Raw genomic sequence first — 18,926 nt, forward strand, 5'->3', positions numbered from 1 at the left:
ACATCCTTCCTATTCAGTGATGCAGTCAAGTACTTGTCATACCATATGTCACATAGTAGGTGTCCAATAATTATTTGTTACATGTTGACTAGAAACATGCCTGGCACATAATATATAGTCAATAATTAACAATTAATAGGTGAATAATTAATGTACAAGATGTCATCTCTTGATATTCCTCATATTCTGTGCTTTGGCATATGGGAATTTGTTATTCCATCCTTCCTTACAAACACATGCTTTCTCCTGCCTTTTGTCTCTAAATATTCTGGTGTACTGCCTCCACTACTACCTTTCATTCTATGGAATACTCATCTACACCACAGTATTTCTGTTTGTTTATTTAGATATCGTTCTGTCTCCTGCTACAGTTAAAACTCACTTTAATCCAACTGATAAGTACTTAGTTCCATTCAGTTCAAGCCAGCAGATAAATATTATGTGTCAAATGCCATGCTAAGTCCTGGGAATACAGCAATAAGTAAAAAGGGTACTGATCATCACAGAGTTTAACTAAGGATGAAACAGACTTTTAAGGTTACACAAATAATTAAAATTGTAATAGGTACTACGAGAAAGATTATAGGATGTCCTGAAAACATTTGGCTAGACTCTTGCCAAAATTCTTATTTTTACTTGTGGGGTGCATTTTTTTTTTTTTTTTTTTTGCCGTACGCGGGCCTCTCACTGTTGTGGCCTCTCCCGTTGCGGAGCACAGGCTTCGGACATGCAGGCTCAGTGGCCATGGCTCACGGGCCCAGCCGCTCCACGGCATGTGAGATCTTCCCAGACCGGGGCACGAACCTGCATCCGTCGCATTGGCAGGCGGACTCTCAACCACTGCGCCACCAGGGAAGCCCTGGGGTACATTTTGTTAGAAAAAAATGTAAAGAGCCTGAGGTTTTACCTCAATCATCGTGAAAAAAAAAAAAACTCCAAAAAATTATTGATTATTGAAATAATTCATTTCATTCATTTTCATTTCTCTTCCAAAGTCAAATTTTTTTACTTCAAGGAAAAGATATGTTTTCCCTTTATACTATTTATTTGCATGTAAACACTGGAATACCTATTTAAAATACTTATTTTAATGCACAAAAGAGTAAATAGAACTAGACTATTTGAAATGACCATTACAACTATAATCTACAGACTGGATCATTTAAAGATTGTTTGGAATAACATAATAGTATAAATATCATGCTTTTCCATTACATTACTAGCATCAGAAGTGATTTCAGTTCTTCGAAAAAGTTAAAAAGCTACTTATCAATTGGTTGTATGACATTGTCAATGAATAATGTTTTACAAGTGGGAGTGTTCATCCTTTTACACAGATAAGAAACACAGTAATTTAACATGCTTCAGATACTAAAAGTAAACCTAGGTGAATTACAGAACAGAAATATGAAGTACAATGAAGTTTTTACAAATTTTGTCCTATAGCCAATGATTCTAAGAATTATACTTACTTATTGTCTTTATTATCACTTATTTTCCAATTATTTTACTTACCTAGGACCTTCAGGATAAAGTGTTTACTGACTTCTCCTGCTTCATTTGAGGCAATGCAGGTGTACCTTCCTGAATCTTCAGTTTCTGCTTTGATGAGCTGAAGGACCATTTCTTGAGAGCTTATTGACAGATGGGCATCAAGCCCCAGAGGCTGGCCATCTCTAAGCCAGGACATCCTGGGAGTTGGGGTTCCATCAGTAAAACATGTCATGGAGGTGGAACTACCCTTGACAATTGTGATTTCCTCTGTTCCCATCCCATTGTCCAGTTTTGGTGGTACTGTATAGAAAACAAAACAAAAGTATATATCTATTATAATTTGAGATCAATTTAGATTAAAAATTTTAAATGGTTCAATTAGTTCTATAGTGTTTCTATGATCTATAAAAAGATAGAATTTAAAATAGCATATAAATAGTTGATGACTTTACTATAAAAGCATGTGTTATATAGGCTAATTTTTAACCTTCCAAAATATTAGCAATAAGACCTCAATACTGTTTCCTTGTAGAACATACAAACTAAATGTGTTTTAAAATTTGGCCATTTTTCAACATCTTAGGTTTTTCCTTTTAAACTGTTATAATGTGTATTATTACAGAAGTATACTTCCAGCTACTTTATGTGGAATAAATAAAATAATAATAAGTTCCAGAGTAAATTGTATATAGTCCAACATAAATCATTTGTAGGCTATAGTAAATAGTTACTTAACTGTTCTGAGAAATTCTTGGGGATTGTGAACTCTGGTCTAGCAAATCTTAATAATTCAGAAATTGAATGCTTTGAGTTCTATCTCTACCTAACATACACACAGAGATATTTAGTATATATGCACACATCCATTCATACTTTAAATACTCTCAGTGAGACACTAACATTATTAGAAAACAGTCTTAACTTTCTCTTTGTATGAAAAGACTGGTCTTGTGTCTGGATTGAAATGCTATTTTTAAAAATTTAGATTTCATTGAATGCAAAATTCCAGGTTAGAAAAGTATTTTGACAGACAGTATGCTCCAATATATATGGACCCCTTGGGAGAGCAGGCATTCTAGAAGCCCTAGTTAAGATCCTATTTTACCACTCTTTCCTGATACGTCAATATTTAAATTAAGGCTGTTGTTTAATATTGGACACACAGTATAGTACTAGGATTGTTTCTGGTGACATACCAAAAACTTGAAGACTGTAATGTTTATTATCCACCCCAGCTCTGTTGGAGGCCACACAAGTATACACAGCATCATCAGACACCTGAGCTCTCACAATCCTGAAAAACAGTTTGACCCAATGCTTCGTAATTTGATCCCATTCAACATATACAAATAAAACATTTGTGATAATACAAAGATTAAGGAAGGTGATTTATTTTGGGAAATTTTAGTTATAAAGCTTATAACCATCCATCACAAAATATAGATGCCTCCAATGCCATTTATTCGACAGAGCCACTGAAAATATAACACAACATGAAAGGTGAATATTTTTCAAATATATATTAATAGAGAATGATGAAAATCATGAAAATCACATGATTGTAGTAAGTATCTTCCTATCATTTTGCCATATAAAGTTTTAGCTATAATAGTAGTTCTTGAATAAATCTACGATACATGTATGTCTATGAAAGACCTATTTTATACAAACTTACTAAAACATGAGCGTTTAAGTAAGAATAATAAACCATGCCAAACTTATATTTGCTATCCCCCCCTCTTCTACAAAAATACTAAAAGGAAAACAAAAGTAAAAGCTTAGGGAAAGACATTTTAAAAACATTATTTAGATGAAGTTAAAGTTTACAATCACAGTAACTTTTGCCTAGCAAATCATACACAATGAAAGCTGACCTGACAACTTGTCCTCCAGACAGCAACCGGACATGGGAGGAGAGAGGCAGAGGAAGTCCATTCTTTAGCCAGTTTATCTGTGGTGGAGGCATCCCCGTGGCTCTGCATTCAATATTTATTGAAGTATCCACCAAAGCCATTAGTTTCTCTGCTTCTTCTTTATTACCCCTAATTGCAGGTGGAACTACATCATATAGAAAGTGAGAGAGAAGGGGGTGGGGTGGAGTGGGGTGTGTATTACCAGTTCCAATCATTTCAACTACATTTACCCATAGCATAGTCAAAAGAGGGTGAAATTTCGTATTTACCATAGACGTTCAAGTTAAAAATTCGGTCTTCCTCTCCAGCAGGATTAGTAGCAACACACGTGTATTTCCCCATGTCAGATGGGAGGGCTTCGTAAATGTTTAATGTGCTGCCATCTGCAGTCACCCTATAGAAAAGATTATATCAGAGGCACTGAGATGATATATATGGAGCTATTTCTGGAAAACTCATTCCAGATTATTATATTCTTTTAAAAAAATCACCCTAAAATGCATCTTCATCTTGGATATAATGGTTCAAATCTTTTCCGCTAAGTACATGGAAGCCTGTTAAAGTCAGAGCTAGTGAAACTGGTAGAGATTTCAAGCAACCAGCTAAATTGCTACAGTAATGGATCTCATATATCCACTGCCTCCTTATGAGAAAAAAGGAAGTGAACAAAATCAGGTTAGGAACTTTTCTATCCAAATCATGGGCAAAGACATGTTTTTCTCAGAGATAGAATGTTTTGTCCTTAGTTATCAATATAAGGCTGGAATTAAATGAAAATTATAAAAACTCTGGTATAAAAACTGAATGTTACAGTGATAAATTAAAGTGAAAAATCTAGCTATAAACAACTTACGAATACTCTTAATGAGAAGGAGCAGGATAGGATAATTTATTTAAACACTGACAACAACTTAGTATTTATGTATGGGTATAGTTTGCAAAAATTTTTCTACAAATTGCTAAAGCTTTTCCTTTGATTTACATAATAGTGAATACTAACTATACAACTAGGTTATCAATGGTATCTAAATTAAGATTATTGCATTATTGATTCTCTTCACACCCCATTAATTATCAAATAAAACTTCCTGTGTTTTACAAAGAGATTAAATTGCTATCTACAGTCATTCTTACAATAGTGATTTTATTAGATTCTCCCAGTGTCCAAAGTAAATACTCCATTTCCACTATATCATGTTATTAAATATAATTATTGAGAATTACAATCTTATTATCTGGGTCTATTTTATTTTTTCTTTTTCAAACTATGAATTTTAAAATTCCATGAGTTTAACCATATGAATAAACAAAAAGCAAGTTGCCATAACCAAAGGAAAGTAGTAAGTTGACTTTGGAAAAATTACTGTATTTGATTGACAAACTGGCCCATTTACAAACCTACACATATTGTGGAGCTGGGAACAAATAATAAAGTGGGTATAAGAATAAGTATATTTGGGATCTTAATGTGAGAGGAGAAGTAATAGGTCCTAAATTCCTCGGTACAAATATTATCTTATAGATCTTGAGGTCCCACCAACTATCTAGTATTTGGTTTAGAATAGGGTCAATATCAGCTGATTTAATAAATAACTAAATATTTAACTATTCAGAAATGTCCACACCAGAGAAATGAAACTCAAAATGTACCTCTAAGCTAAAACATTGTTTGGCAATTTACCTAATCTTGTAAAGGGGACAAATGTCTGAATTTTAACATAAAACGATTTCAAAGAAAATAACATTTATTTTTCTTTAAATTATGTATATTCAATTCATTGATTAGAAAATATACTGCAAACCCTTAAATTTAAAATACTGGTTCAAAATGATAAAGTTTGTAATACATTTAATTAATGCCTTCTGAGGTATATATAATTCTTCGAGTAATTATAATTATTCTGGTATGTGTATATTATAGGGCTTTGTGATGAAATAATATAGTAGAGTGTAGGATTCTGCAGTGTCCTTCAAAAGGCATTTGTTGTTGAAAGTAGCAGGAATCCCTTACCACATTATCATTCCATCTCTATGTGGTTTGTGGCGTGAAGTATCAGCTGAAAACGGGATTTGGACAAATCACTATAGGAGATGAACCAGGTTATGATGATAGTATCTTTTCTCAAAATGAGCCAAGTACTATGGCATGTCTGGTGGTCTGATGATTTCAGGACACAAAATCATATCTAAGAGATGACTGATGAATCTTTTGTAGGATGAAATTGGTTTGATGTTAGCAAGAAAGAAGAACGAATTATTTTATAATGTGGACTTTGGTATAAACGTTCTGAAATTAGGGGAATAAAATCTACAACAGTTAACTAACACCTGCAGGAATGAACACGTGAGGAGATTTTATAACACAGAGTTGATAAATAAGGAACACATACACACACAGACAAATACTTTTGAGTGATCCTCCAAGGAGAATGTCTGTGCCCAACTCTCTAAAACTGTAGAACACATTACAATTAATGATGCAGAAATTCTTTTCACACATACCGAATTCTTTCTGTTTCACTGTTAGTTATGGGCTTTCCATTTCTAAGCCACTGAATAAGTGGGGTAGGAATGCCATTTGCATTGCAGACCAGCTCAACATTTTCCCCAAGAAGGACACTGACTTCACTTGGAATCTCAGCACCAGCAACATTTGGAGGAACTTTGGAGAAAAAATGGACTTTCATTAACAAGGCACAAGAATATAAATTCTAATGAATGCAACAGAATCATAGAACAATATACCATTTTTATTTCATATTCTTTCTAGATTGTGGTTCAAGATCAAACTCTTGTTATTGCCATAAATTATTTTTAAATGAGGAATAGGTAGAGGAATCACTTCAATATTCCTGTTATATTGTAAGTTGGTATAATTATTTGCTCATGGTGGTTGGTGACATATCTACCTCATGGGCACCCCTCCTGGCCAAACAGAATCACTCTTAGATTAAATCCTCAATAGATAGCTCAGAATTAATACAGTTGAGGAGAATCTGTTTTATAAAATTTTGGCATAAACATCTTAGAAAAGTATCTAAGTTGGTTAATTCTTTCTCTATTTAAATATTCTTTATTCTGAACGATAGGTTTATTATTGGTTTCAAGATTTAATCATTTCAGGGCTTCCCTGGTGGCTCAGTGGTTGAGAGTCTGCCTGCCGATGCAGGGGACACGGGTTCGTGCCCCGGTCTGGGAAGATCCCACATGCCGCGGAGCGGCTAGGCCCGTGAGCCATGGCTGCTGAGCCTGCGCGTCCGGAGCCTGTGCTCCGCAACGGGAGAAGCCACAAGAGTGAGAGGCCCGCGTACCGCAAAAAAAATCAATAAATAAAATAAAATAAAAAAGATTTAATCATTTCCATTCCCTTTTTCTAGCCATCTTTGTTTTTCACCTTAATGATTCATTTAAGAAATAGTATGTACTTAAAAGCTTTTGCACAGAAAAGGAAACCATAAACAAGATGAAAAGACAACCCTCAGAAGAAGTGAAAATATTTGCGAACAAAGCAACTGACAAAGGATTAATCTCCAAAATACACAAACAGCTCAGGCAGCTCAATATCAAAAAAAAAAAAAAAAAAAAATCCAATCAAATAATGGGCAGAAGACCTAAATGACATCTCTACAAAGAAGACATACAGATGGCCAACAAACACATGAAAAGATGCTCAACATCACTAATTATTAGAGAAATGCAAATCAAAACTATAGTGACGTATCACCTCACACCAGTCAGAATGGCCATCATTAAAAAATCTACAACTTTGTTATAGAGCAGAAAGTAGCACATCATTGTAAAGCAATTATACTCCAACAAAGATTTAAAAAAAAAAAATCTACAAACAATAAATGCTGAAAAGGGCATGGAGAAAAGGGAACCCCCTTGCACTGTTGGTGGAAATGTAAATTGGTGCAGCCACTATGGAGAACAGTATGGAGGTTCCTTAAAGAACTAAAAGTAGAACTACCATATGACCCAGCAATCCCACTACTGGGCATATACCCAGAGAAAACCATAATTCAAAAAGACATGCACCCCAGTGTTCATTGTAGCCCTCTTTACAATAGCCAGGACATGGAAGCAACTAAATGTCCATCAAGAGAGGAATGGATAAAGAAGATGTGGCACATATATATACAATGGAATATTACTCAGCCATGAAAAGGAATGAAATTGGGTCATTTATAGAGATGTGGATGGACCTAGAGACTATTATACAGACTGAAGTAAGTCAGAAAGAGAAAAACAAATATTGTATATTAAAGCATATATGTGGAATCCAGAAAAATGGTATAGATTATCTTACTTAGAAGCAGAAATAGAGACACAGACATGGAGAATGTATGGACACCAAGGGGGGCAAGAGGGGGGGGTGGGATGAATTGGGAGATTGGGATTGACATATATACACTACTGATACTATGTATAAAATAGATAACTAATGAGAACCTACTGTATAGCTCAGGGAACTCTACTCAGTTCTCTGTGGTGACCTAAATGGGAAGGAAATCCATAAAATAGGGGATATATGTATACATATAGCTGATTTATTTGCTGTAGAGTAGAAACTAACACAGTATTGTAAAGCAACTGTATTCCAATAAAAATTAGTTAAAAAAAGAGAAATAACGTGTACATACAACTCAACAACAAAAGAACAAACAACCCAATTGAAAAATGGGCAGAAGACCTAAACAGACATTTCTCCAAAGAAGACATACAGATGGCCAACAGGCATATGAACAGATATTCAACATCACTAATTATTAGAGAAATGCAAATCAAAACTACAATGAGGTTATCACCTCACACCAGTCAGAATGGCCATCATCAAAAAGTCTACAAATAACAAATGCTAGAGAGGGTGTGTAGAAAAGGGAACCCTCCTACACTGTTGGTGGAAATGTAAATTGGTGAAGCCACTATGGAGAACAGTATGGAGGTTCCTCAGAAAACTAAAAATAGAATTACCATATGATCCAGAAATCCCACTACTGGGCATATATCTAGACAAAACTATAACTCAGAAAGATACATGCAGGACTTCCCTGGTGGCTCAGTGGTTAAGAACCTGCCTGCCAATGCAGGGGACATGGGTTCGATTCCTGGTCCAGGAAGATCCCACATGCTGCAGAGCAACTAAGCCCGTGCGCCACAACTACTGAGCCTGCGCTCTAGAGCCTGCAAGCCATGACTGTTGAGCCTGTGCGCCACAACCACTGAGCCTGCGTGCTGCAACTACTGAAGCCCACATGCCTAGAGCCCATGCTCTGCAACAAGAGAAGCCACTGCAATGAGAAGCCTGAGCACCACAATGAAGAGTAGCCCATGCTCCTCACAAGTTGAGAAAGCCCGTGTGCAGCAACGAAGACCCAATGCAACCAAAAATTAAAAAAAAAATTATATTAAAAAAAAGATACATGCACCCCTATGTTCATAGCAGCACAATTCACAATAGCCAAGACATGGAAACAACCTAAAGAAGATGTGGTACATATATACAATGGAATACTACTCAGCCATAAAAAAGAATGAAATAATGCCATTTGCAGCAACATGGATGCAACCAGAGATTATCAAACTAAGTGAAGTAAGTCAGAAAGACAAATACCATATGATATCACTTATATGTAGAATCTAAAATATGACACAAATGAACCTATCTATGAAACAGAAACAGAATCACAGACATAGAGAACAGACTGGTGGTTGCCAAGGAGGAGGGGGGGTTAAGGGAGGGATGGAGTGGCATGCTGGGGTTAGCAGATGTAAGCTTTTATATATATTATAGAATGGATAAACAACAAGGTCCTACTGTATAGCACAGAGAGCTATATTCAATATCCTATGATAAACCATAATGGAAAAGCATATATTAAAAAATACATGTATATAGATGTATACCTGAATCACTTTGCTGTAGAGCAGAAATTAACACAACGTTGTAAATCAACTATACTTCACAAAAAGAAATATTGATTAAAAAAAAGAAATAATGTGTAATAAAAATATTGACAGTAGTATAAGACAGAAACACATTTTAATTCTTTCTAAATAATTATAGTGGTGTGCTGGAGGCAGCTCATACCAGCTTGCAAGAGCCAATTTTGCACATCTTTCCTACTCCATGTTTGATGCCATCATATTCGTACCTTGAAATGGGCCACTGTGGGAATACTTACACCACAGAAACTGACAAATGATTGGTTACAAATCAAGACCTTTTTGTCTGCAGAGTCAACTGTTAAACATTTACCAACACATTGCTATATAATATCTCCAAATCTCATTTTAGACATCCAGAAGATGATAATAATTATATCAAATTTGTACAATTTAGAAGTTGAATCAATAAGAATGTAAATGAGACATCCTATAACAAGTATATAATATAGGAAAAGCACAGACTAGGCCCTATGTCTATATACAATTTCTAGTCCTAAGACATAATAACATATATAAAAAGTCTGGCAAAATGTTTGGTCATACCACACACCCCATGATTGGTATCTATTATTATTAGTGCATTAAACATAATTAAGCATGCAATTTCTGACACTGAATCTCTGAATAGCAGTTTTTCCCTTTTTACTTCTGAAATCTTAAAGCATCATTAATAGGAGAAACCACTATTACTCATAAACATCTTAATTTTTCTTTAATTTCAGTTTTTAGGTGATGGGTTTTAACTAATCTTATTGTGATCATTTTGCAGTATATACATATATCAAATCATTATGTTGCACACCTTAAACTTATACAGTGTTATATGTCAATTATATCTCAATAAAACTGGAAAAACATTTCAATTTTCTGGAGTTAGCTTTAACAGAGCATGCAACAGGTAAATAATACATATTCACAATTGCATTTATAACTTATGAGAAATTCTTTTCAGTAACTATAATAAAATTGGAAAAAGCAAGCATTTTAACTTAGTTTCAAGTTAGAATTCCATTTCAATTTAAACATTAGGCCAAAAGTAATACCCCAAAGGTTTGCTGAAAATCAAAAGGATGCAAGTTCTCCCTGCAGTGCTCAATTCTATGCTGGAACATAGCAGATGTTAATTAAATATTTCTTGGATGAATCAATGCTCCTTATTCTCAAACCAAAATAGTATAAGATTCATGATTATTTAAGCTCACCTAATCCTTGGCCAGTAATTAGAACATATTTAATATTTTCATGAGATAAATTTTACTTATCTATATAAATAGGAAGAGACTTATAGGCTTAGCATCAAAATAAGTTATTCCAGTTTTAAATAAATAAGTAATTCAATAGAATATATACTTATAGGAAGGTAAACATTTCAGGAAACATGAAAAAAAAATAGATTTTGAAATTTCTATTCTTTTCTCCACATTTATGTCTGTTTTCATGAAAATACTATCTACTGGCAAATGTAGGACAGAAAATTGACAGTATTTTTTGTTTATCTAATGATATTTTGTAAGTCAAATCATTATGCCGTGCACCCTAAAATTATACAGTTCTTTATATCACTTATATCTCAATAAATTGGAAAAGAAATAAAATATCCAAAACATGCAAGAAAGAGATATTTTGAATCAATTATAAATGATCTATTTAGATGTACACTTATTTTGTACTATAGATAGAATGTAATAAAGAAACTGAAGACAGATCAGAGTGTACCACACATACCTTGAATTGAAAGAATGTAATTTTTCTGTGCTTTTCCCTCCATATTTGATGCAATGCATGTATAGTTTCCACTGTCTGAATGCTGAGACCGGGCAATTTGGAGTTTGCTACCTCCCGACAAAATATGAACTTCAAGTGAGTCAGAATTTTCTAGAGGTAGAAACAAAGCAAAACAAAACATAAAAAAGCTTTTATTTTAACATCTCTACAAGTCACTGTAAAAATGTCTTTATGTGACAGATGTATTTTTTTAAGTTTTCCCCTTGTACTTTGATCCTTTCATTACTATTTATTCTACTTCCTTATAAAAGGAGAAATTAATAAAATTTTCTCTCCAGTAAAATGGAAAGGAGAAAAATCTCTGTAAAATGAAGAATCCTTTTGTAGGGCTTCCCTGGTGGCGCAGTGGTTAAGAATCTGCCTGCCAATGCAGGGGACACGGGTTTGAGCCCTGGTCCGGGAAGATCCCACAGGCCGCGGAGCAACTAAGCCCGTGAGCCACTACTGAGCCTGCTCTCTAGAGCCCGTGAGCTACAACTACTGAAGCCGGCTAGGGCCTGTGCTCCGCAACAAGAGAAGCCAGCACACTGAGAAACCCACGCACCGCAACAAAGAGTAGCCCCCGCTCGCCGCAACTAGAGAAAGCCCGTGCGCAGCAACAAAGACCCAACACACCCAAAAATAAAAATAAATAATAAAAAATAAAAGAATCCTTTTGTAAGTTTATATTACAGTACATTAGGCTTTATGAACTAAACACAGCTATGTGCATAATAGTGAAAATGTGCTAGTTTATTAACCTAGTGAATCAAGAGCAAAAGAAAACAATCATAAAAAAATGCACAGCTACATTACCTATGGGTTTGTGGTTCTTTAACCATGCTATCATGGGAGGTGGGATTCCAGTGGCATCACATGTTAAAGTCACAGGATTGCTGATTGTCTCCACAATGACTTCTTTTTCAGGCCCTTCAATACTGGGTGGCACTGTAAAAAGACAGAAGAAAATCATGTGTCCTCATTAAGTTAATTCAGGATACTTTCTTTCATTTGCATATCTGGGGGAAAAAGACTTATATTAGAGGCAGATGCTCACCATATACATTGAGGTGGAAATTTTTATCATCCCGTCCTGCTACATTTATAGCTCTACATACATACTGGCCTGTGTCAGATACCTAAAAGAAAAAGATACTATTGTATGTGCTCCATTAAGTTATAGATGACCAATCACACCGTTCGAGTGTAGATTAAATCATCAGTCATCTTTATGCTTAAATGCCCCAGTCCTAATTGCCTTCTACAATCCTGCTTTTTTTTTAATGAAAAATGAGGATAATGGCATTGATGATGTTATTTTTTAAATGAAAATAATTTTTCACTGTAGTAAGGGGAATATGCAACTTCCAATTCTCCCTTCCATAATCCCGCCAAGGAGTCATGACACACAAACAAGAATAAAAGATGCACCTCAGCTTTCGTGATGTGCAGCATTTGTCCATCGGCCAAAATCTCCAGCTGAGTAGACTCTGTTAGCATCCGCCCATTCTTATACCAGGTGATGACTGGAGGTGGGACAGCATTCGATTCACACTCCAATGACACTGAGGTGCCCTCTCTTACATTAACTACAGAAAGAGATTCACTGCCATGATCTTTAATGCTTGGGGGCACTGAAGGAAGAAAATAAGAACAGAGGATTTTTTTTTCATAGAATGCTCAGATAGAAAATATCTAATACCAGTTTAAAAATGAAAAAGTCTTATGAAAAAAGTAGAAGCAAACCATAAACAGTCAGGGAAACTTTTTTCTTGCTTTCACCAGCCTGGTTGATAGCTAAACAAGTGTATTCACCACCATCAGATACCTTGGCCCGGATAATTTGTAAAGTTCGACCACCTGTGGGCAAATATAATGCAAACTGAAGTTTGATACAGAGGTTGTTGTAATAACTACCTTATCAATAAGATAAATAGCAAAATATATCCTTTCCCTTAGAGGAAATTCTAAGCATAGATAGAAGCATATAGAAGCATTTCATATATAAAATGAAAGAATTTAATCAGTTTCCTTTGATCCTTTCATTACTATTTATTCTACTTCCTTATAAAAGAAGAAATTAATAAAATTTTCTCTCCAGTAACCAAACATGGATAATAGAACTGTTTCATATAGATTCTAGTGAGCAAACCATAATTGTACTATAGTCAGTATATGTCAACAAGTATTTCTGGGTTTAAATCTCCCACAGTGCAGAAGTGGCTGTCCATCTGTTAGTCTATCTACTGATATTAATCAATCTTCAAGGAGCTTTAGGATCGATTGAAAACAACCAGTGATTTTATCCAATGAAAGCAGTATTTGCTAGTCTATCACCCCCAAGTAACTGCTAAGCAGTTCTGTTCCTAAATTTCATAATTTCTTGAAGTAGACCTTGTTACTGTACATTCCCACTGAAATCATAATGTCTTTACAGTCTTATCCTAATGGCCCCAAATGGCTGAAGAGAGGCATTTAATGTGAACAAATAAATGCAGCAAGACAAAAGTTTGGAAAGAGACTAAGTTGAAATGCCATTTGTATTAAATAAAGAAAAATGAGAAAGTGTTGCCCACTTCTTAAAGACTTCTAAGTTCCTTACCGGGCACAATGAGAGCATTTGTGTTTAGCTTGATAGGCTGTTCATTCTTGAGCCAGCTGAGATCAGGAGGTGGAAAACCAGAGACCTCACAGGTCAAAGAGATGAAATTGTTCACCACAACAGTGAGATTTTCTGGGTTAGGACCAATGACACTTGGAGGAACTATAATAGTAAATATATTAAAAGTGAAATATATTGGTATTAATAGTAAACATATTAAATGTGAAAAGTGATATTATCAGTAATACATATTCCAATTTATTAATATAATCCCAACCACTGTACTCTGCTAAAGCACTGAGTTAATGATACTGTTAATTATTTACCTTTCTTCTTGGAATTCCCTAATGCCTTCATCAAATTCATGTCCATCAGTTGTGTTTTTCCCAATTGAAATAGAATACTAGAATTTTCAGACAGAATTATTCTGCATTTTAATTGTAAAATGTAGTTGCCAGTTTCTAAGATGGTTTTGTCAATGTACACAGACCTAATACTGCTTTTTATTAAATACATGTGAATATTCTTGTTTTTAATATTATATCCTTAAAGTTTTTATTTTCTTGCTTATAGAAATAATAGAGTAGACCTGTTATTTTAGGGTATCTATCAATAAATTATACAGGTTATTTCAACAATGTAAATCACTGACTTTCAAGATAAGCAGAAAATTTAAGAAATAAGCAATACAATGGCTTATTGTTCAAAACCAAAAAAGAAGTCCAAAAGCAAAAGCAGTACAGAGAAAAAGTGGAGTAAAAAAGTATAAGATTAATAATGCAATGCCAATTATGCATGTTAAAACACATGCAGATGGAATAATAGATTTTTTACAAGAACACATGCACGTGGAAGGAATAACATCATACATATTTGAATGGTTTCTATGTGGGGGGTGGGAATAGGAGCGAGGAATGAGCATAAAAATGAGTGACTACATTAATGAATGAATACATTAATAAATAAAGGCAGAGGTGTGTTTTGCTCAGGCCAATGAAGATAGTAAGACATGAAATAAAGAACACAACTAATGTAACACTCTATTATTATATTATACTCTCTATGTTATATTATACCCTTTTATATTAAGACTGAGGTCTTAAAGTAGCATCAAATACAAAAGCAAAAGATCAAAAGGCAAAATTGCTTTTTAAATTTTACTATACATGGTTTTTTTATCCACCAATTTGCATATTCATTCATTCACTCATTTATCAAATATTTACTAAATACCTACTGTATTTCAGATGTGCTAAGTGCTGATACAGTATGAAAAATGTAATAGATAATATCTATAAAGAATTAATAATTTGGTGATAGTGACAGACATTGAACAAAAAAATAACAGCTAACATTTTTTTGAGTGGTTATGCTGTGCCAGGCACTGAATTAAACACTTCATGTATACCATTTCATTGGAGGCTCAGAAACCTTATGTGTTAGATACAGTTCTTATCCTCTTATTTATTATAGATGAGCAAGCTGAGACAGAGAGAGGTTAGCATTTTGCCTAAGGTTTCATAGTTAGGTACTGGAAGAAGCTGGAAGACTGCTGTCTGGCTCTAGAGCCCTGTTCTTAGCCATTGTCCGATACTGCCTAGTGATTACAAGTGTGATGAGTGTGAGTGTCAATCAGAAGAGTAGGGTGACAACAGGGAAATAACCTAGTTTGGGGATCAGGAGGAAGAAGTGACATTTAAAAAGATGCTGAAGTATGACCAGGAATAAGCTAAGTGGAAGACAGATAATGGACGTGTCTTTCAGAAAGAAGGCATGGCACATACAAAGGCGCAAATGGGGAAAAGAACATGGCACCAGAAGGCTGACATGACCAGAGTCTGAAGAGCAAAGCTGCTGGGGAGTAAGGTGGAGAAGGCAAAGATTAAAGGACTAAATAGTATAAAATCCTAGAGGGTCTTCTGGGCATCATTAGAGTGCTGAAATAACAGCCTAAGGAAAGGAAAGCAGAAGAGTGGTTTACTCAAAAATTAGCTTAAAAAAGTTATCAATCTGGCCACAGTGGAGGGAACTGGTGAGAAGGCTAGGAGGGACTCAGAAAGACCAGTTAGGAGACTATTGCTGTAATAAGTGCAAAAGATGATACTGCTATGCCTAGGATAGTGTCAGAAAGGAAGAAAAAGTGAGTGGATCCAGAATATTATGTAGGTAGAATATTTAGGACTCAATGCCTTGGGGGTGAGGTTTAAGGAGGAGGAGGAATCAAGGATGACATTCATTTTACTGCCTCAAACAACGCGAAGATGGTGATTCCGTTAACTGAGACAGAGATCCCTGGAGGAGGAACACACTTCTGGGAAAAGGTAATGAGCTCAGTTATATACACATGGTCTTAGAGTGACTATTAGGCATTTGCGTCAATAAGAAGTACATATTTGAACGGAAGCGTCTAGAGTTCCTGAGGCGGCCCTGGCTGAAAATAAAAATTTGGAAACTATTTTGCACATAGATGGTATCTGAAATTTGGGAGTTCATGAGATCACATAAGAAAAGAGTGGGAAGAATAAAGTCTAGCGCTTGGAAAACTAAAGTGCAATAGTCAAGTAGAGAAGGAGGAACTAGCAAAGACAACTGGGAATGCGAGACTGGAAAGGCAAGATTATCAATAAGGGGTGTGGGCATCACAAAAGCCAAAGGAAGAGAATTTTTGAAAAAGATAGTCAAAAGCTCAAGGATGTTGAATGCTCAGAAGTAAGAAAGATAAAGCCTGAAAATGCCTGTTGGACTTCTGATGTCATTTCAGGAATTCAGTGAGCAGTTTCATTGGAGTTGGGGTGAAATCCGGTGAGCAGTGGTGGGAGGGGTGAGGAAAAGGAGACAGTAAATATATACGGCTATTAGAGAAGGTTGCTTTGAAATGGGGAAAAAGAGAAGGAGGCCTCTGAAGAGAAATACTAGGTCTAAGGGAGAGTTGTTTGGGGTTTTTTTTGTTCGTGTTTTTGGTTTTCTTTTAAGAGGCAAGAGACGAGTAAATTTAAATGCTCTTGGGAAGGAGCCAGTACAAGTGTGACTTTCAATACTGGAGTGGAAAAGAGGAGATTGTGAGATTTTTGACCAGGCGGTCGCCAGGGATGTAGAGTCAAGTCAGTCTTTAGAAGGTAGAGGAATGCTCCCATCTTGTGTTGTAATGGAAGGAAGAAATGGCAGCATCACATGCAACTAATATTCTCATTTTGATGGTAGGAATTTGAAGTGGTTTCAGCCATATGCCTTCTCTTTTCTCTGTAAAACAGGAGGTAAGGGCACTGACTGAGTGAAGGTGAGAGGCGACTGTGATTGACTGAATGTTTGTGTCCCCCCAAAATTCATACACTAAAGCCCTCTCAGTGTGGTTGTATTTGAAGATGGGGCCTTTAAGGAAGTAACGAAAGATAAATGAGGTCATAAAGATGGGGCACTCATCCTATAGGATTATTGTCTTTATAAAAAGAGACACCTGAGAGCTTCCTTGTTTTCCCTGTCCATGCGTGCTCAGTGGAAAGGCCTTGTGAGGACAAAGTGGCCATCTGCAAGTGAGAAAGAGCCTTCACCAGAAATTGAACCCTGCTGGAACCTTATCTTGGACTTTCCAGCCTCCAGAATGGTGAGAAAATAAACTATTGTTTAAGCCATGCAGTCTCTGGTATTTTGTTAATGGCTGCCTGAGCTAAGACAGGGGCCACCTGACATTCAAGAAGGTATGAGTCACTGTGGAGTAGAGCCATGAAGAGGCAGTATAAAGGGCTCATTTCAAGTGGTATCTATGAATTTATAATACCACCAATATTCCTGACACCAAGAGTTCCTCTAGCCATAGTTAGCTACCTAGGTGCAGGTAAGGAATTCAATGAGAGGTAATCCAGAAAAGCAGCTAAGTTTAAAGCCTCTGGAATCAGACTATCTGAGCTAAAATCCTGGTTCTGTATTTGCCAGCTGTGTAACTTTGGGCATGTTACTTAGTCTCACTGAGCCTCAGCTTTTTTTTATCTGTAAAAGAGGTATAAAATAGTACCAAACACCTGGGGTTACTGAGATAATTAAGTAAAATAATATATATAAAACACCTGGCACAGCACCTGGTGGGTATCAAGCAGTCAGTGTGTTGGGTTGTTATATGCAGAGTTGAGCCTTTATTGAGGAAGAGTGCTGAGAAGGCGTGGGCTAAGAGAAGTGATGGTCCATGAAAGTTAAACTGGATGTGAAGGAAAGTAAAGACACAGAGGGTTGAAAAAAAGCTGGGAGGTCAACAGACTGAAGGTTAGAGTCCAAAAGAAGCAAGCGATATTGTACAGGGAGATAACAAATGGTAAGGTTTTAAGTGAAAACAATTTAAATTGTTTCTCTCCCACATGAATTTTCCAATATTTAAGTATGGGTTCCTGACTGCAGGCAGGAGCTCAAGACACTGTTATAACCGGTAAAAGAGGAAACCCCCCTCCTGAACTCCAATTCTCAATAGTAAACATGAGTGGCTTCTGCCTCTCAAGTCATGCAAGGCTCCTACTTCAGGTGTTTTTCCTATGCATTACAAAGACAAAATGGATATGAAGGAAATATAATAAAGGAACAACAAATATTTATTTAGCAACTACCATGACTTTAGACTAAGTTTAGGAAGACCAAGGTCCGTAAGAAATGACCATTTGCCTACAGCATTTATAATAAAGTTATGGGATAGAGGTGAAGATACAGATGTATGAAGATAACAAGGTAGCATATGTAACTGCTAAAACTGGGGTATTTACAAGATGCTTTTGACCACATAAAGGAGGAAAAATTAATTCTGCCTTGGGGAATCAGGAAAAATGATCAACATTTTTATTTTTCAACACTTATTCTACTGTACTTTACAGATTAGATTACAAATTAGATTACAGATTACTTTAGATTACTTAGATTAGTACAGTATACTTTCACAATGATTATATTTGCTTAATTTATTCTTCCGGGGAATTCATAACACATTTCTTCTATTTTGGTCAGATTTACTCAAAAAAAACTTGCTAAGCACTGGGAATAAAAAAAGGTAAGAGTGCTTCAAATATCTGTTACACAAACACCAAACATTGCTAGACATCAATACTCCCTACATATCACACCAAAAAAGAATATCCATTATGCTAAATAAAAGTCTTTTGAAGGAAGAAATTTTTCACTAATGTCAAATTTCAGCTATTTCCAAAATGAGCTAGAATTTTGCATATGAA

General features: G+C 35.5%; 1 protein-coding gene across 1 annotated transcript in view; it reads right to left on the minus strand.

Annotated features, from left to right (window-relative positions):
- Nucleotides 1-18,926, minus strand: part of HMCN1 (hemicentin 1) — a gene marked incomplete at its 3' end in the record, with an annotated part of 531,222 nt that overhangs the window by 126,849 nt on the left and 385,447 nt on the right. Inside the window, exons 58-68 of the mRNA XM_079726768.1 lie at nt 13,723-13,884; nt 12,867-12,980; nt 12,552-12,754; nt 12,178-12,259; nt 11,937-12,068; nt 11,082-11,231; nt 5,910-6,069; nt 3,677-3,801; nt 3,369-3,552; nt 2,691-2,788; nt 1,516-1,794 (exon numbers count right to left, since the gene is read on the minus strand). Coding sequence (XP_079582894.1) covers nt 1,516-1,794; nt 2,691-2,788; nt 3,369-3,552; nt 3,677-3,801; nt 5,910-6,069; nt 11,082-11,231; nt 11,937-12,068; nt 12,178-12,259; nt 12,552-12,754; nt 12,867-12,980; nt 13,723-13,884 — 1,689 coding nt within the window. The remainder of the gene's footprint in view (nt 1-1,515; nt 1,795-2,690; nt 2,789-3,368; nt 3,553-3,676; nt 3,802-5,909; nt 6,070-11,081; nt 11,232-11,936; nt 12,069-12,177; nt 12,260-12,551; nt 12,755-12,866; nt 12,981-13,722; nt 13,885-18,926) is intronic.

The sequence above is a fragment of the Hyperoodon ampullatus genome (genome assembly GCF_949752795.1).
Source record: "Hyperoodon ampullatus genome assembly, chromosome: 2".
Taxonomy (NCBI): Eukaryota; Metazoa; Chordata; class Mammalia; order Artiodactyla; family Ziphiidae; genus Hyperoodon; species Hyperoodon ampullatus.